The sequence below is a fragment of the Odocoileus virginianus genome, chromosome 9, assembly GCF_023699985.2.
Source record: "Odocoileus virginianus isolate 20LAN1187 ecotype Illinois chromosome 9, Ovbor_1.2, whole genome shotgun sequence".
NCBI classification, from domain to species: Eukaryota; Metazoa; Chordata; class Mammalia; order Artiodactyla; family Cervidae; genus Odocoileus; species Odocoileus virginianus.
Window position 1 is genome coordinate 55,525,417 of NC_069682.1, and position 19,905 is coordinate 55,545,321.

General features: G+C 47.9%; 1 protein-coding gene and 1 long non-coding RNA gene across 7 annotated transcripts in view; one reads left to right on the forward strand and one right to left on the reverse strand.

Moving 5' to 3' along the window:
• SNPH (syntaphilin) overlaps positions 1–19,905 on the reverse strand; it is a 44,100-nt gene that overhangs the window by 9,823 nt on the left and 14,372 nt on the right. The window contains exons 2-4 of one of the 6 annotated variants that reach the window (XM_070472482.1): positions 2,328–2,355; positions 851–1,504; positions 50–157 (exon numbers count right to left, since the gene is read on the reverse strand). In XM_070472482.1, the coding sequence (XP_070328583.1) occupies positions 50–157; positions 851–1,032 (290 nt within the window). In that variant the 5' untranslated portion in view covers positions 1,033–1,504; positions 2,328–2,355. Of the gene's footprint in view, positions 1–49; positions 257–850; positions 1,505–2,327; positions 2,358–3,774; positions 3,860–19,905 lie in introns of those variants that run through there. The other 5 variants (XM_070472481.1, XM_070472483.1, XM_070472479.1 and 2 more) reach the window with 5 other exon arrangements.
• LOC139036739 (uncharacterized) lies at positions 3,728–6,732 on the forward strand. Its single transcript, XR_011489586.1, has 3 exons — positions 3,728–4,155; positions 6,046–6,328; positions 6,507–6,732. It is a non-coding gene; the product is annotated as an uncharacterized lncRNA (long non-coding RNA).

Consider the following 19,905-nt stretch of genomic DNA (forward strand, 5'->3'; position numbering starts at 1 on the left):
GCGTTCAGGTTCCCCGCGGGCTGGGAGGCAGGAGGGAGGGGCCGGTTACCTGGGCGTGGGGCTGCTGTCACTGCCCTTGCAGGAGCCCGAGTTGCTGCTGCTACTGAGAGAAGAGGTGCCGTAGGCATCCCGCACACTCACGGGTGGAGAGGTGCGCCTGGGGGCAGGGAGAAGAGGCAGGTGCTCGTTCTGGCTGGTGGGCAGCTGCGGACACTGGGCGAACACCGCCAGGCCGCTGCGGCCCAGAGGGCCCCCACTTTGGGGTCACCGCCGGGGAGAGAAGGAGAGGGGAGGGTGGGGGGGAGAAAACAGACAGGGGTGACAGAACAGACAGTGCAAATCAAGATGGAAAACCAGGAGGAGGCAGGTCCTCCTGGCTCCCCAGGGCAGAGGCAGAAGCTGAGCAGGGCTGTGGGCCAAGGGTGGGGCCCAGCTACCCCTACCGAGGGTCCTCAATGTCCAGGGTCCCCCAAGCCCAGAAGGAAAGGGCCCTGCATAAACTGAGACGGAGGTGGGGAGGAACAGGCAGGCAGGCATAGGGGCAGGAGGAGGAGCATACGGGGAGGCCAGGTGAGCCTGGGTGGAAGGCTACATGATGTCTTTGTGAGGATGGAACAACAATATTAATGATGGGAGGGATCCAATGGCTTAAGTCTTCAGAGAACTTTTCTATCCACGGTGTCATCTGAGCCCTTAAATAGTTCCTGAGGCAAGCGTCAGCAAGTTCATTTTAAAGACGGGAAAAGTGAGGGCAATGACTTGCTCCAAGACAAGTAGATGGTAGAGTGGAGGCAGAGACCCCCTCCCCCCACTTTCAGAGGCCAAGGCTCTGGGCAAGGGGGAGACTCACCTGCGGGATCCACCAGAGGCCCGTCTACTGCCTGGCAGGGACATGGCCATGAGGCTGCGGGTCCGGGTGAGGGGCGGGATGGGCGGTGTCCCCGGGGCTGAGGAGAGAGGGCGGGTTGGGGGGGCCGTGGGGAGGGCCGGGCCCGGCCACGTCATCCTCTCGCTGGGGCCACTGCCCGGCATGGCTTCTCCTCTCACCCTTCAGCAGGATACCTGGGACCAGGCGGGGGGCTGGCAGGCCAGGTTCTGCCCACAACTGCCTCCACCAGTGAATTTAGCAGGGTCCCACCACCTAACTTAAAATCATGATCGTCAGAGCCTCAAGATGGCCAGAAATCATCAGTCCAGCCCCGTGTCCTCAGATGAGTGGATGGTGCTCCAGAAGAGCAAAGGCCTCCCCCCAGGTCACACGGACACTGGGGCAGGGCCTCCTGATTGGCTCAGCTCAGCACTGAGTCCGGCTGTGAGCCAGGGCCCCCAGACCCCTGACTCTCAGACCCCCCCACCCCTGTGCTGGTCAATCCACCCTCCTCCTTGGAGGGGACTGCAGGCTGGAGGACTCCTGGAGCATCACCAGGAAGCCCAGATTAGGCTGGGCTAGTCTCGACGTCACCTTCCCAGAGGGCCTGTTGGTGCGAGGCTCAGGGCTTCCCGTCTATAGGGGAGACAAGACAGACCAACACACCAGCACACGTGTAGAAAGACATATGGATACACATGAACATGAAAAGGTACTGCATCCCTGCCATTCCAAGGCGTGCTGCACAGGGCTCAGGGAACATGCTCAGGGGGCCTGTCCACAATGCAGGACATGCAGCCCTTGCCCGCCCCGCCCCCACTGCCCACATGCTACACACAGGCATGCCTATGCCCGTCCATGCAAATGCGCATGCTCATTTTGGGATGCATGAGGAACTCAGGGCACAGGCTCAAAGCAAATGAGGAAGGAGACAGATGGGAGAAGAAGACACCCCCCCCCCCAAACCATTCAGAGCATCACTGTAGGCTGGACCCAGTAGGAAGTGACCATGCCTGCAGAGATCCATCCTTGGCCCTCTTGACAAGTGGGTAGGGAGACTCAGACCTGGGCTCCTGCCCGGGGATTCCTAAGGCCCTTTCCTGGGTAGGAGCTTGGGTTCCAAGGGCAGCTTTACAGACGTTTTAAGGGAGGGAGAGGCCCCGTGCTGGGCTGGTGTTGGCTGTTGTGGGAGGAGGCCTGCGCTGGGCTTTAGCCCAGAGCTCCTGAAGGCCAGGGCAGGGGGTGGGCCTGGACTCTTTGCAGCCAACATGCTAGTTCTGTGCCAGCTCCAGAGACCCTAGTCCCCTCCTTCCACACTCAGAGCAGGGACTAAGGACAGTCGCCTGGGTTACAGGACTTGGCCAAGGACACCGTGCACTGGACCTTCCTTCATGCTGGGAGAGAAGCGGTTGCCAAGCCCTACTCCACGCCAAAACCCCGTGCCAGCCACCTTACGTACATTACGCCATCGACTCCTCCCAACAACCCTATGAGGAAGTGCTGTGATTAGTCCCTTTTCAGATGAGGGATCTGAGAGGGAAGGGACTGCCCGAGTCCCTGCCCCAGTGTGGCAGGACCAACACCTCAGCCAGGCCAACACCAGATGCTGAGGGGCTGGATCACGGAGCCCGGATCCCCTGCCCAGGGCACCACCCCTTCCGACATCAGGGCCTCTGAGGATCCCGGCCGCCCTGGCTAGTGGCGAGGCTGCCTCCTAAGCAGACAAAGGTGCTGCTCAGGTGGCCTGTTTCCTGGCTGGGACACAGACACGGTCTGTTCCCTAGAGGGCATGGACACAGCCAGCATTGTCTGCCCAGAGGTGTCAGGTGCCAGGTACAGGAGCCGCCGGCACCCTACGTGTTATCTGAGCTGCTCGACCTGGCTTGGCAATGCATCCCACCCGCCATGCCCCAACCACCCAGGCAGGGCCTCCTGGAACTGCAGGGCTGGCCCTCAGAGGAGGAACCATGGGACAGGGGCTGGGGGGACAGGGGTGCTCCTCCATACTTGCCAGGAAGGCCACCAATGTCTTAATACCTCCTAGGCACAGGAGGGCCTCAACCAAGAGCATGGGGGAGGGGCTGATTGTCCTTACTCATGGGTAGACAAGGGCTTCAAGGATCACCTGTCTTTTTTTTTTAATTGGAGGATAATGGCTTTACAATACTGGGTTGGTTTTTGCCATAAAGCAAAGTGAATCAGCTATATGCACATATATATCCCCTCCCTTTTGAGCCTCCCTCCCATCCCCCACCCCTCATTCTACCCCTCTAGGTTGTCACAGAGCATGGAGCTGAGCTCCTTGGGCTACACAGCAGCTTCCCACTAGCTATCTTATAGGAATGTATATATGTCAATGCTATGCTCCAATTCATCTCACCCTTGATCATCTGTCATTGACGCAACTCTTCTGCCTGCTACCAGGTGACCATGCTGAGTGCTATTATGTGCCTTGGCCCATAATTCCAAATAAAAATCCTTCGAGGCAGGATCTGTTATCACATTTGGGTTCAAGGTCACACAGCTGCACGTCCAATGTCTATCAGCCTGGCTTTACCGGCCATCCTCCCATCATCACTTCTGGCTTTTGGGAGGATGCTGTGCCTTCAGGAGGACCTTCAGCAGAGGCAGGACTCAGAGCTGAGGCCAGGCCTCACTCTTCCAAGCTAGCTCTGGTGAGTGTTGCTAAGGAGCTCGTAAAGCCCGGGTGGAGCTCTAGGCTCCAGTCCTGGGAGGCAGGCACCAGGCCTGCTTTGCCTTGGAGTTGCGTGTGGCCTTGTACAATGAGGGCTTTGTCCCCATTCCTACCTTGCTTGGCAACCAATCCCACACCTCCCTCCTCTCTCGCTCCCTCTTCCTTCCTCTCTGGCCTGGGGAAGGGTGGGGCAAGGGGATGGCATTTGTACCTGGATGGAGCCGAGAGTCTCCTGGGAGGCCAAAGACAGCCATTCATCCGGGACAGAGGTGGAAGTGGCATTTCCCCTGCTGGGATGAGACCTTGCAGGCTGGAGTCCCTCTGGGAGGGCAGAAGATACCCAGGCCCAAAGGGAGTCACCTCCCCAGGATCCAGCCCAGAAGTGTTGGTGAGCACCTGTGCTCTCTCAGGTCCTCCCTCCCTTCTGAGCCCCAGAGAGGAGGTAAGTTGCCATGGCGTTTGTTGCCATGCCAACTGCTTGGCCTGGAGTCCCGCAAGCCTATCCCCAGGTGGCCATTGGAATGGAAGGTGGAAAGGAAACCCCTAATCGTGGGGAGCTGGGCTGACAGTCGCCCATCACCTCCACCCCAGGGTAAGCCCAGCCCCATTTCCCCATCCGGCCCACACCTTGGCAACCCTGTTGGATCCACCCCTTTCATCAGTCCCTCACACACCCAACAATGGGAGCTTGGGAGATGGAAAGAGTTAGAAATAGTTTAAGAGATCTGGGCTCAAATCCCAGCTCTGTCACCCTCTAGCTGCCTGCCTTGGGCAAGCCATGCCACTTCTCTGAGCCTCAGCTTCATCATCATGGTTACTGTGAGGATGAGATGGGATAATTCAGGCACAGGGCTTAGCCCAGTGCCCACCATACAATGAACACACAAAAATGGGAAGTGCCAGGATTTGGGTAGTAGGTAATTGCAGTGCAATGTGAGCTTTGAGAGAGAAACATTCAAGGCATAATAGTGGCTTCAGGAAGGTCAGGGAAAGCGTCTTCAAAAGGAAATTTACACTGGGCCTTAAGGGGTTAACAGGAGTTCACCAGGCAGAAAAAGTGCATGGGAGGGATGGAGAAGCCTGGGCAAAGGCAGTGAGTAGTTCAATAGAATGGCGTGGCTGCTTGGGGAAACTAGGGGGCCTAGTGGAGGCAGGGGCACAGTGGGAATGAGGCTGCAGAAGGAGATGGGGCCAGACCACACAGTGCCACAAAAGCCAGAATCTTGTCCTGTGGGCAACAGGGAGCCATGGAAGCGCCTTAAAATGGGGATGGACATGATCAGATTTGCATTTTAGAAAGCCCTGCATAGGGGATCTTTGTGGACCATAGCTGGAAAGGAAGAGAGACCAGTTAGGAGGTTATCAAAAAATTAGAAGGGCCTGGATCAGGGCATGGGCTTCCCAGGTGGCGCTAGTGGTAAAGAACCTGTCTGTCAAAGCAGGAGACATCGGAGACGTGGATTCAATTTCTGGGTTGGGAAGAGCCCCTGGAGGAGGGCATGGTAACCCACTCCAGTATTCTTGCTTCCATTATTCTTGTCCAGTATAACCCATGGACAGAGGAGCCTGGCGGGTTATAGTCCATAGGGTCACAAAGAGCTGGACATGATTTAGAGCGAATGAATGCAGGGCAGCCCAGGAACAATGGAGAAAAGGGCATGGGGTCTCCTAGAAATTTATCAGAGGCCCTAAATTAAGTAAAACGTAGGGTGTAACTCATCTTTTTTTCTTTTTAGGTAAGAATTGGATTTATTTAGAGAGAAACACACTCCATAGATAGAGTATGGGCCACCTCAGAAGGGGAGAACAGCCTAGGGCAAAACTCTTGACCATGGCATTCAAGGCCCTCTCAAATCTACCCATTCCAACCAGCTCTCAGCTGCTTGCTGACCCCCGAGGAAAGCCCTGTTTGTTGCTCCCATGTCTGCAAAGGCTGTTTGCCCAGCTGGCAGCCCTTGCCCGGCCTTGTCCTCATGCATACATTGCGCTTTGTTAGGGTCTGCCCTGCAGGCCTTTCCTCCTGCGACTTCACCAGTCACTTACTCTCTTGACCACTTAGCATGCCATGACTTAGGTTGAAACTCAGGGAACACCACCCTCTAGGGAACTTCATAAAAATAAACACAATCAACACACAACTGTTAGTAACACAATGGATTAAACAGACATGTATGATAGACCAAGTGGTCGGATTAGATGGTCTCTAAGACAGTTCTGGATCCAACATTCTTTGATTCTAGGGCTGTGAATGAAATAATAGAGTTCTAATTGATGCTTTCTTCCCTTTCAATGACTAGAACCCCTGGGTTTCAGTTTCTCCATCTGTAAAATTAGGAAGCTGCCTTCTTCAAAGCGAGACATGATGGAATTTTACTCAATCAGTGAGTCATGGGGGAGAAACCAGGCTCTTGAGTTAATCTAATATGCTAGCTAAGTGAAAGTCCCTGTATGTACCATAAATTATCCTCCCCCGCCCCCAAAGAATTAGCCATCAATAAAAGAAGAAAGCTATCCAAAAATCCAAGGGAACAGAACAATCTGTGTCTGATGACTCAAGCCTCTCACAGCTGTGGAAAGCAAAGCAACACAACCTACAGACCAGAACTTGGGCGAAATCCTCTCTCTGCCAAGACTACACCAGAAGGCAGAACATTCCACCTGTCAAGCTGCAGAGCGCCTGGTGCCCCTAGAATGCTAATGCAGAGAGGAGTGGCAGGTGGAAGACGGGCCTGAGAGTGTTCCAGCCACCCTCTCTGGATCTCCAGGTTAGTGCTCTGAGCACTGCTCATGGCTGAGGGGTTTGGTATACTTCCTCTGGCTTCAAAACCTCATCCCCCACTACGCTTCTCCACACTGTCAGCAAAAGCCAGGACCGTCCCTCCTGGACATGGAAGGGGAGGCAGTGGCAGCACGTCCCCAGCTTGCTCCTTGTTTCTTACACAGGCTGCCCGCAGAGCTGGAGCCACGGATGCAGCCACTGGACCCCTCCTCCCTGTGGCGACCCCAGCACAGCACAGGGCAGACCCACAACTTGGCCACGCTTCGAAGGCTCTCAAGGCAAGCAGGATGGGAGTGAGGGCGGAGGCGTCTGTGATGCTGGGTAGTCTCCGGTGGTTACACTCAGATCTCAGAGCTGGGAGGGCATGGAGCCCAGTGGTCTTCAAACCACCCAGAGAACTTACTTACCCCTGGGACTGCAAGGGGCTGTGGGCTCAGGCCTCCTTCCCCATTTCACCTAGAAAGTCTCCTCTTGTATCTCTTCTACCTATGGCAGGTCCAAAGTAAGACGACCTTTTTGGGTTTTGCAGGTTAAACATCTATGCAATGTATATTTTCCGTCATGAGATACTCCTTCATATCCACTAGGATGGCTATAATCAAAAACACAGATAATAATAAACAGGGGTGAGGATGCAGAGAAATTGGAACCCTTGCGTGTGTTGCTGGTGGGCATGTAAAACAATATGGTACAGCTGCTGTGGAAAACAGGCTGGCAGTTCTTCAAGTAAAACATTGAATTACCAAATGACCTAGCAATTCCACTGGTGGGTATTTACCCCAAAGAATAGAAGATAGATGTTCAAACAAAAACTCACATAGGAATGTCCACAGCAGCACTGTTCACAACAGCCAGAAGCAGGAAATGACCCAAATCAAATGTCCATCGAAGGATGAATGGACAAAAAGTGTGGTTTATACATTTGGTGGAATACCATTTAATCAGAAAAAGGAATGAAGTATTAATAAATGCAACAACATGGATGAACCTTGACAGTATTATGCTAAATGAAAGAAGCCAGACACCAAAAGACACATACTGTGATTCCATTTGTATGAAGTGTCCAGAACAGGCAAATCCATAGAGACAGAAAGCAGATTGGTGGTTGCCAAGGGCTGGGGGAAGGAGGAGTAGGGAATGACTGCTAGTGGGCATGGGATTGATGAAAATGTTTTAGAATTAGAAAGCGGTGACAGATATACAACTTTGTGACTGTGCTAAAATCCTTTGTATTGTACATTTAAAACTGTGGATTTTATGGCATGTAGCTATATATCAATAAAAAATATATAATCTATATAATATTTATTTCAAATGAACTGGTGTAAAATGGCAGGCATGGTCCAAGAAGCGGAAGGGAATGATGGCTCAGCAAGCAGAGACCGGACAGGGACCAGAAGCAGTCCTCCTGTTCTACCTGACTTCAGGTCGCTGGGCCCAGGGCGGCTGCTGCCCTGGTGCCCCGAGCCTGGAGGAGACAGGCGACTAAGGCTGCCCCTTTTGAAGGCTTGGAATATCCCCAATTCCATCTGATTCTCACAAATTCCCTGTGGAGGGAGGTCTCATAGTGTGAAGGTCTCATAGTGCAAGAGATCTGGGACATGTATTTTTATACTGCATGAAAAAGCAAAATTCTACTTTCCTGGGAGATCCTAAAATACCGTGAGGGAGATGTGGGGTTACATCCCCAAATCCTGTACTCTTCATGCTTCCATAAAAGGAGGACATCGCAGGTGGAGAAAAGGGAAGCCTCATCTACTCTTGGTGGCAGTATAAAATGAGGCAGCCTCTGAGGAAAACAGTGTGGAAGTTCCTTAAAAAACTGAAAATAGAACTACCATATGATCTAGCAATTCCACTCCTGGGTATATACCCAGAAAAACCAGTAACTTGAAAAAACATATGCACCCTAATGTTCAATAGCAGCACTATTTACAATAGCCAAGACATGAAAACAACACAAGTGCCCATCAACAGAAGATTAGATTAAGAAGGTGCATATATATATATATACACACACACACACACACACACACACACACACACACACAAAACGAATATTACTTAGCTGTAAAAAGAATGAAATATTGCCATTTGCAACAATGTGGATGGACCTAGAGAATATTATGCTTAGTAAAATGTCAGACAGAGAAGGCCAAATATGTGATATCACTGATATCTGCAATCTAAATAATAATACAAATGAATCTACATACAAAACAAAATATACTCACAGATATAGAGCACAAACTTGGAGTTACCAGAGGGCAGAGGGAAAGGGAAGTGACAAATTAGAAGTTGGGTTTAACAGACACAAACTACTGTATATAAAATAGATAAGCAACAAGGATATACTGAAAAGCAGTGATCCCCAACCTTTTTGGCACCAGAGGCCAGTTTCACGGAAGGCAATTTTTCCATGGATCAGTGAGGGGAGATGGTTTTCGGGATGATTCGAGCTCATTACATTTACTGTGCACTTTGTTCCTATTATTATTGCATCAGCTCTGCCTCAGATTACCAGGTATTAGATCCTAGAAGTTGGGAATCCCTGCTGTCAAGCACAGGGAATTATACTCATTATCTTGTAATAACCTAGAATGGAATATAATTTGAAAAAATACTGAATCATTAAGCTGTACCGCTGAAACTAACACAATAGTATAAATCAACTATATTTCAATAAAAAGATGATAAAATAATACGCTTCCTGAGACAAAAAAGTGGGACATCACAGAAACAGGAGGCTAGCAGAGCAAGGATGATTATTCAAAAAGAAATTCTTCATGTCTTCTCCCTAACCAGCATAAGTCTCTCCACGTCCCTCCAAGAATCAGCCACGTGGGCAAAGGATAAGCCCTCATTGTGAGGACCACTGCGTTCAACTCTTCCAATAGCTGTTGGCTGCACCCTGCTCTCTAGACCAAGTGCCGGGTGATTCCAGCACTGAGAGACCCTCAGCTCCCCAAGCTATATCACAGGGTCGCTCTTCATGACCTTGGGCCCTTGACATGTCTGAATCTCAGCTGCCACCTGCGTTCAGTGGGAGCCACCCTCCTGACCTTGCCTGTCTCTTTAAGATCCAACCAAGGCAACGAATGCAGCAACGGAGGAGGTGCTTAGACAAACAGAAGACAGAATATTTCTTGCCATTACTACGAATATCACTACCTTGAAGGGGATCTTCTCTCCTTTTTCAGAGATATTATTCTTTGCTTTATGTCAAGTCCCAGGAGGCACAGGGGGTGACTCTGAAATTACTGGCACCCTCTGCCCAGCTGACTGCCCTGGGCTGGCTCTCCAGGGTGATGCCTGCCAGGTCTCCTATATGGGGAGGGGCGGCAGGGGGCAACACTGGTTTCTATCCCTCCACCATCCAGCGTGCCAAGGCTGCCCCTCTGCAGACAGCCATGGGGAGGCCTGGGGGACAGAGGGGCCCTGGTGCAAGCCCCAGCTGGGCAGATGCCTGGCAAGTGGCTCCTGGCAGATGGAGGCCCTCCAGTGACCTTGGACACAGCATATGCTTCCCTGGGCTTCCTGGCTGATAGAGCTGTCAAGCCATCGCCTGGCTCCTTTCCCCGCTGCCTCCTCTGCCTGAGGTTCCAGCTCTAGAGCCTCACAGGATGGGACCTCTGACTCTATGGATTCTCTCTCTCTCTTTCTTTTTTTTTCAGATCTCTGCCTTGGTTCTCAGAATCCTTGAGTTGGTGTCCACACCTCTCCTAAATTTACCCCAAGTACCTCCAGGGGCTAACAACCTCACAGAATTCTAGAATCCTGGGTAGACTTTGTCACAAGCCATCATTTTACAGAGAGACACTGAAACCCAGGAAGAACATGCAATTTGTTTAAAGTTGCCCAGCAAGTCGGGGGTAGAGTCTGGGCTGGGAGTTCAACTCCTGGCTCCAGTGACAAAGCTTCTGCACTGTGGCCTCCTCCCCACACCCCTATTTGAATCCAGGCAGAAGCATCCTAAAAGATGTTGCTGTGAAAGTGCTGCACTCAATATGCCAGAAAATTTGGAAAACTCAGCAGTGGCCACAGGATTGGAAAAGGTCAGTTTTCATTCCAAACCCAAAGAAAGGCAATGCCAAATAATGCTCAAACTATTGCACAATTGAACTCATCTCACACGCTAGCAAAGTAACGCTCAAAGTTCTTCAAGCCAGCCTTCAACAGTACATGAACCGTGAACTTCCAGATGTTCAAGCTGGATTTAGAAAAGGCCGAGGAACCAGAGATCAAATTGCCAACATCGGCTGGATCATCGAAAAAGCAAGAGAGTTCCAGAAAAACATCTACTTCTGCTTTATTGACTATGCCAAAGCCTTTGACTGTGTGGATCACAACAAACTGTGGAACATTCTTAAAGAGATGGGAATACCAGAGTACCTTACTTAATTCCTGAGAAATCTGTATGCTGGTCAAGAAGCAACAGTTAGAACTGGACATGGAACAACAGCCTGGTTCCAAATTGGGAAAGAAGTATGTCAAGGCTGTATATTGTCACCCTGCTTATTTAACTTCTATGCAGAGAGCATCATGCAAAATGCTGGGCTAGATGAAACACAAGCTGGAATTAAGATTTCTGGGAGAAATATCAATAACCTCAGATATGCAGATGACACCACCTTTATGGCAGAAAGCGAAGAAGAACTAAAGAGCCTCTTGATGCAAGTGAAAGAGGAAAGTGAAAAAGTTGGCTTAAAGCTCAACATTCAGGAAACTAAGATCATGGCATCCGGTCTCATCACTTCATGGCAAATAGATGGGGAAACAATGGAAACAGTGACAGACTTTATCTTGGGGGGGCTCTAAAATAACTGCAGATGGTGACTGCAGCCATGAAATTAAAGGATGCTTGCTCCTTGGAAGAAAAGCTATGACCAACCTAGACAGCATATTAAAAAGCAGAGATATTCCTTTGCCAACAAAGGTCCACCTCGTCAAAGCTGTGGTTTTTCCAGTAGTCATGTATGGATGTGAGAGTTGAGCTATCAAGAAAGCTGAGCACCAAAGAATTGATGCTTTTGAATGGTGGTGTTGAAGAAGATTCTTGAGAGTCCCTTGGACTGCAAGGAGTATCAAATTAGTTAATCCTAAAGAAAATCAGTCCTGAATATTCATTGGAAGGACTGATGCTGAAGCTGGAACTCCAATACTTTGGCCACCTGATGCAAAGAAGTGACTCATTGGAAAAGACCCTGATGCTGGAAAGATTGAAGGCAGGAGAAGAAGGGGACAACAGAGGAGATGATTGGAGGGCATCACTGACTCGATGGACATGAGTTTGAGCAAGCTCCAGGAGTTGGTGATGGACAGGGAAGCCTGGCATGCTGCAGTCCATGGGGTCACAAAGACTCACACATGACTGAGTGACTGAACTGAGAAGTTTGATAAATTAAGAACAAAAGCTAGCTTTTTGTTTAAAGAAGTCATGGAAGGAAAGCTGAGGGTAAGACAGAAATCTCACCAACTTTAAGGCAGCTCACAAATGGCACAGTAAAATATACACTGAAACTGAGGCCTGGGGAAGAAGGGAATACCCAAGCCTGACCACCATGCAAATGTGGTGGCAATAATGAGGTTCAGGGTCCACTCTGAGCTTCCTGACCACCAAAGCAAAAAGAGAAATTATGCCCAGTTTTCTTGTTCTTATAGTTAGAGGAGAGTGGGAAGCAGACTAGTTCTTCCGGATAAATAAAACTCTCCCTAAAATGATTGCTAAAAGAAACATTATGGCATGGGAATTGCTGTAGGGATAGAGGACTGCTTCACTGTGAACCTGCAGCAAGGGTCCCAAGGTAAGGGAAAGACGGTCATCTCAGAGCTCACCCAAGTTGCCCTGTGTGTGCTATGCTCTGCTCATACGAGATTGAAAGACCCATGGAACACAAGGACCAAAGGCTAAAAGGGTGTACAGATGTGATCTGATCTGCCCGGGACCACAGCCCCTTTCCATGGAGAGAGCCCCACCCAATCTGAGATGAGAGAGCTTCTGTCTTTCTGTGTATCCAAACCAGGAGACCACAGAAACTCACACTGTGTCTTGCATTCTTTCTCCCTCCCTCTCTCCTGGCATTTCATGACAACCTAGTCCAACGGCCACATTTTCTAAAACATAAAACCAACGACTTGCCAGAGGTCACGATGTGAGCTGCAGGGTCAGGGGACAGGAGACTGAAGGTGGGCCATCTGATTCCAATCGCACCAACCACTCTGGGCATGCTGCTTCTGTTGGAAACCAAGTCTCATCTATCTTCCAGAGGCTGTTGGGGGCTTGGAGACACAGGCCCAGTTCACCCAACCATTTCTTGGCCCAGGGGCCATGATGATCCTACATCAGCATCCTTCACCTCTCCTCCCAGGCCTTCATTCTTTCTCCAGCTGCCAGCTTCCCTGCCATCCTCGGCAGCTGACTCCTACCCAGCTGATTTCCAATGGCACGTCCACTCTCAAGCTGAATTCTCTTGCCTTCACCAAGATCCAAGGTATTTGACAGTGCCCAACATAGCTCAGACCTTCTGGAAAAGGGTGGGTAATTATAAACCCCTGTTCCCAAAAGACTTCCTACTCTGGAGAAGCTCTGTATGTGTGTGTGTGTGTGTGCGTTAGTTGCTCAGTAGTGTCCAACTCTTTTGCGATCCCAGGGACTGCCGCCAGGCTCTTCTATCCTTGGAATTCTCTAGGCAAGAATACTGGAGTAGGTTGCCATATCCTTCTCCAGGGGATCTTCCCGATCCAGGGATGGAAGCCACATCTCTTACGGCTTCGGTACTGGCAGGCGAATTCTTTACCATGTGAGCCACCTAGAATTCTTTTTTCTAAATTTATGAATCCTTGGGATTCTTCAGTAAGTATTGGCTTCCAGGTAGCCAACACCTTTTGACTCAAATTGGAACACAACTGTAGGTCTCTGGCATTGCAGGCAGATTCTTTACTGCCTGAGCCACCAGGGAAGGCCCAGAGAAGCTGTTCTACCCCTTACTTTAGCTAAAGTGAGCATTTATAAATGTTTTAAAGGAGAGATTCTGTAAACATCTACATCTGTATTAAAATCCCTTTGTCTCAGAATGAGTTTTTACCCTTTGCTAAGAGACTAATTTAACAGAAAGACATGGCTTTGGGATCAGATAATAAGTCTGGATCTGAATTCCAAACTGAACCATCCACTATCTTCATGACAGTGAGAATCCCACTTTATTTCTCTAAGCCTCAGTCTCCTTATCTGTAAAATGGAGCTAATTACAGTTGTGCATGAGTATAGTCATGATTAGCAATTATATGTGTCTAATTAGCTATTATATATGTGAAATGCCTAGCGAGGAAAGCACTCCATACGCCGTATTTATTTATTCACCTACATAGTCTTATTCTTGGGCTTCCCTGGTGGTCTAGTGGTTAAGAATCTGCTTTGCAATGCAGGACACATGTTCAACCCCTGATCCAGGAAGATCCCACATGCCAGGGAGCAAATAAGCCTGTGCGCCACAACTACTGAGCCAGTGCTCTAGACCCCACGACTTGCAATTACTGAGCCCATGAGCCACACTTACTAAAGCCTGTGTGCCTAGAGCCTGTGCCCGGAACAAGAGAAGCCACTGCAGTGAGATGTCCACACACCACGACAAAGAGTAGCCCCCACTCTTGGCAACTAGAGAAAGCCCAGGTGCAGCAACAAAGATCCACCACAGCCAAAAAATAAAACAAATAAATCCTAAGAAGTCTTATTCTTAATGTTATTCACACGTTACATTTTTATCCCACCTTAAAATCTTCCTCTGAAATATCATCATAGTTAGTATTTCAGGGGGCCTTCTGTTTCTTCCCGGGCTTTGTTTTCTCCATAGTCCTTCACCACAGCTCATATATTTACATATTTTGTTTATTGTCTCTAGAACACAAGCTCCAGGAAGGTAAGAATGTTTGCTTGTTTTGTTCTTAATTTAGTTTCAGGCACCTGGATTAGTGCCTGGCCTCAAATATTTTCTTAATGAATTAGTGGTTCTGCATTCACTTTGATTGATGTCACTACCCAGGTAAAAGCATGCTTCTGGCAGAAAGTGAAGAAGAACTAAAGAGCCTCTTGATGAAAGTGAAAGAGGAAAGTGAAAAAGTTGGCTTAAAGCTCAACATTCAGAAAACTAAGATCATGGCATCTGGTCCCATCACTTTATGGCAAATAGATGCGGAAACAGTGGAAACGGTGGCTGACTTTATTTTTTTGCACTCCAAAATCACTGCAGATGAGTTCCAAGCTTACTCCTTGGAAGGAAAGTTATGACCAACCTAGACAGCATGTTAAAAAGCAGAGACATTACTTTGTCAACAAAGGTCCATCTAGTCAAGGCTATGGTTTTTCCAGTGGTCATGTATGGATGTGAGAGTTGGGCTATAAAGAAAGCTGAGCGCCACAGAATTGATGCTTTAGAACTGTGGTGTTGGAGAAGACTCTTCAGAGTCCCTTGGACTGCAAGGAGATCCAACCAGTCCATCCTAAAGGAGATCAGACCTGGGTGTTCATTGGAAGGACTGATGTTTAAGCTGAAACTCCAATACTTTGGCCACCTGATGCGAAGAGCTGACTCATTGGAAAAGCCCCTGATGCTGGGAAAGATTGAGGGCAGGAGGAGAAGGGGACGACAGAGGATGAGATGGCTGGATGGCATCACCGATTCAATGGACATGGGTTTGGGTAGACTCTGGAAGTTCGTGATGGACAGGGAGGCCTGGTGTGCTGCAGTTCATGGGGTCGCAAAGAGTCGGACACGACTGAGCAACTGAACTGAACTGAACTGAAGCAAGTCAAAATGGGGCAAAAAAAGTTTAGCAGTACTTAGTTTGTTACTCTAGTCCTTTTCACACATGGTGTCCTATTTAGGTGGGCTTGTCTCTCCTGCTAGATTTGTAAGCCTGGGTTTTTAAAAAATTAATTTATTTTTTAATTGAAGAATAATTGCTTTGTAAGCCAGGGTTTTATCCATCTTCACATCCATAGTATCTAACAGGGTCTTGAGTGCAAAACTCTTAAAACCTGTATCTTAAAGGAAAGCATGAAAGCAGCACAGTTTGAAAGCTGCCACTTTACCAGTTTCTTGCCAGGCACTGTCCTGCATGCTCCACATTGATCTTGTCAATTCACGCTTATATTATGGGGTGTTCTCTCTGAAACCAGAAACCAGTGAACTTGCATGAGGGCAGGTGGCAAGTAGGTGGCGATGCTGAGAGTAGAACGCAAACCATTCCAGCTGCCCCTCCAAATTATTGGGTTGGCCAAAAAGTTCATTCAGGTATTTCCAGAACATCTGCTTTAAAAACCTGAATGACCTTTTTGGCCAACCTGATACATCTCCCCACTCAGAAAATCCATTCGCTGTGTCAACAACCCCAAATACTAATAGCATCCCTCAGAGAAAAGTGAAATATATATTACAGTGGATCCTCATTGTTTGGGGAGTCTATAGTTGTGAATTCACTTACTTGCTAAGCATTTATTTACAAGCCCTGTCAGTTGCCTGATGCCCACATTCCCAGCTCAGGTGGAACAAGGCAACCTTCTAATTTCTTTCCTTTCTTTCTTTCAAAATAAAACTTGATAAAAAATTAGTGTTCCAAACTGGAGTCACCAGAAGTACATAGTTATTAAAAATATACATACTTCACTTGGCTTGTTTCATTTCTTAAAAACAAATGTCTTTTTGTGGTCTATTTAGAGCCATGTTTTAACAGTTTTGTGCTCTTTTTTGCAGGGTGACTTTGCTATTTAAAATGGCCTGCAAGTACAGAGCTGACGTGCTCTCCAGTGTTCCTAAGCTCAGGAAGGCTGTTAGGTGCCTTACAGAGAAGATAAATGTCAGATAAGCTTCACTGAGGTGTGAGTTACAGGGTTGCTGGCACAAATTCAATGTGAATGTATCAACACTGTATATTAAAGGTGCTGTCTTAAAACAGAAACACAAATAAATAAAACAAGGTTTTATTGATCAGTTGATGAAAACATGACAAGAGACTTCCAGGAACCTAACTCTGTTTTCCCTCGGGAGCAATGGTTTTGCACTAATTCAGGGTTCCCAGTTGGTTTATAGTGATAGAACATGACTATTGTAAATAAGAATTGACTGTGCTAAGCATAGGTGCCAAGGATACAGATATGCACAAAACAGGTCAAGTTGTATTCATGTGCGCACTAGTACACACATATAACTATGCTCATCTGTGTGTGTGCAGTCCATGTACTCAACACTGCCATCAGCACCAGCACAAGCCAAGCGTTCCAAGGGGCTGAGGAATAAAGGCAGGAACTCAGAGGGTAGAGCCAGACGCCCCTGGATTCAAATCCCAGCTCAGACGGGAGCTGTGTGCCTGCAGGCCAGTCATAATCAGGGCCAGTTTCCTTATGTGCACATGAGGTTAATCACTGCCACATGGTGACGTGGGCCTGTGCATGTTAAGGTGCCAAGCACAAGGCCGAGCAAACCACAAGTCACAGAGGGGATAGGGTTTGGAGCAAGCAACAGGACAGGGCCTTTTAAGGCCCTTGTTATCTATTCCAGTAGTCATATACAGATGTGATAGCTGGCCCATAAAGAAGGCTAAGCACTGAAGAATTGATGCTTTCAAACTGTGATGCTGGAGAAGACTCTTGAGAGTTGCTTGGCCAGCAAGGAGATCAAACCAGTCAATCCTAAAGGAAATCAACCCTGAATATTCATTGGAAGGACTGATGCTGAAGCTGAAGCTCTGATACTTTGGCTACTTGGTGTGAAGAGCCGACTCACTGGAAAAGACCCTGATGCTGGGAAAGGTTGAAGGCAACAGGACCAAAGGGTGGCAGAGGATGAGATGGTTAGATAGCATCACCAACTCAGTGGACATGAATTTAAGCAAATACCAGGAGATAGTGAAGGACAGGGGAGCCTAGCATGCTACAGTCCATGGAGTCACAAAGAGTTGGACATGACTTAGTGACTGAATGGCAACAATAACAATCTATACAGGGCATGTGTGGGGGCCCAGGAGTCAAACTTAGGGCCTCCTCCTTAGCACACTGGCCTCCTTGCTCTCACAGACCTGGGCTTCACTCTGCCCAGTGTTACTTCTAGGAACACCTGAGGCTAGGAGTCCAGGAACTAGAGGCTTGAGAAATGGAATATTTCCTGTCATATCAGTAAACAAGGTTGTCACAGTCATCAGTGATGGTATGTAGCCTTCCAAGCCACTGAGCCCTAAGAAAACTCAGGAAGGTGGAGAATACCTGCCATCAGACTGCAGCCACTCTCTACCATGAGCCCTGAGGAACTCAAGGTGTGAAAACAGAGTATTGGCCCCAGATAGCTGAAGTGCATATCAAAAGAATGATGACTTCAGCACAGCCAAAAATATAGAAACAAAAAGAGACATATATATATATATATATATATATATATATATATATATACATCTTGCATATTCCCCAAAATAGAAAAGCACTAAATTCCTTAACTTGGGATATTCAGCTTTCTTTAATTAACAATAATCTTTTGATTGTTCAGACTGCCTGTTCTTTGTCGCAAAACTTCTGTATAATCTGGTTCCTTCCCTTGCCTCCTCAGAGCTGTTGTCTCAGGGTTACTTGAGATGCTGTCTCTTGGGCTTGAAGTCCTAAAAATTCCCACCAAATAAAACACAACTCTCAACTTTTAGGTTGTGAACACTTTCTAAGCTGACAGGGTCAAAACCAGAGGGTTCTCAGAGGCAGGCAAGTCCAGAGGTCCCAAGCTGGCAGCCCACAGGCTGTATCGTGCCAATAGACTAGTTTACTTTGGCCTGCACATGTGTGTATTTTATTTTCAGTCAACATTTATAACTTGAAAGATTTCATACTTAAAAAAAGATTTCATACTTAAAAAACCTGGAGATTTCTAGCCTCTCTTAACCCCAAAGATCCTGTGGCTCTGTGCCCGCATTCCTGCAGAGCAGTGATGGACTGAGGCTGAAAAGTGGCTCCTTTTGGCTAATTCTCACCTGCACTCTTGCTCTTTACCTGTGTTTTTTTTGTTGTTGTTGTTGTTAGCTGTCTGGTGTTGGAGTTTGGATTCTCTAGTCTAGTCTGATCCTATTTTATAGGTAGAGGATCTGAGGTTGGGGGTTTTTGGCCCTTGCCCAAAGCCCCAGGATGAACTGGTGGAGCTGAGACTCGAACCCTTGCAGTTCTGAACCCAGGCACTGGACATACAGGGAAGTTGGGAACATGGAATGACGGACTTGGGCTGAAGGGTAATTCTGCTTAGGAGAAGTCTGCTGGGGCAGAAAGGTAAAGCAGAGACCAACAGCTCTGGCTGCAGTTAGCACAAAGTTCTCTCTTCCCCACCTGGGCAAATACCGCCTCCTGACTATATAAGCTAAACTCCTCTTGGCTGTGTTGACACAAGGCTCTCAGGTGTCCCTCTTCCTGACTTTTCTCTGGAGCACACAAACATCTTCATAATCACAGGGGCCCTTGAGGAGGCATGCAGAGCAGGGGCTTTTCCTAGGGCAGAATCCATCTGGAAAACTTAATTCTCAGCAGAGGACTAACCATGGGCTTTAGCTTCCTCATCTGCAGCATGGAGTTTCCATTGGGAATTTTAATCATATAATGCTTGTGAAGAGTCCTGGCACACACTGCCCAATGAGCAATAATTCCATTTCCTTATTTTATAAGCCAAGGCCCAGAGACATAACTCATCCCAAGAAGGTCACAAATTAGGTACAACTGGATAATTTTAAAATGTTAAATATAGCTCTATTTATGAATATTGTTACTATAGCTATAGGGCTTTGCTGATGGCTCAGAGGGTAAAGAATCTGCCTGCAATGCGAGAGACCCTGGTTTGATCCCTGGGTCAGGAAGATCCCCCCGAGAAGGGCATGGCAACCGACTCCAGTATTCTTGACTGGAGAATTCCATGGACAGAGGAGCCTGGTTGGCTACAGTCCATGAGGTTGCAAAGAGTTGGAGATGACTGAGCAACTAACACATTACGATTATAAAAGTAGCATACACCTTAAAAAAAACAACCTCCAGTTTTGATACTCAAAGATAAACCACTGACTAATTTTACTGTTGCTCCTTCTAGTTTTTTCTAAGCATAAAAGAAAAACTGTATTGGTTGTGGGGGTTGTTATTTTTACATAGTTATAGCCATGGTAGAGAGGGAACTTTATATCTTTCAAAAATTTAACACGGTTTATGAATTGCCCATGATATGGCATTTTTTTTATAAAAGGTATTTTATGGGCTGTATAATAGTCCATTTTATGGCTCCATCACAGTTATCCTTACCATTCCCTTTTGTTGAACATTTAGACTTCTTCACTCTCAAAAAGGATGTCACAGTAGGCATCTTCATGCATAAATGTTTTTCTGGATTTAGAATTACTTCCTCAGGATGAATCCCCAGGAGAGATTTGTAGGGTTAAAAAGTATGAATATGCTGCCAACTGCTTTGCTAAAGGGTTGAGTTGCCAGTTGATTCTCCCCCCATAGCATATGCACAGCAGCTGTGTTTCCCCTCGATAAAACCACAGGCACTTAGTTTTGCC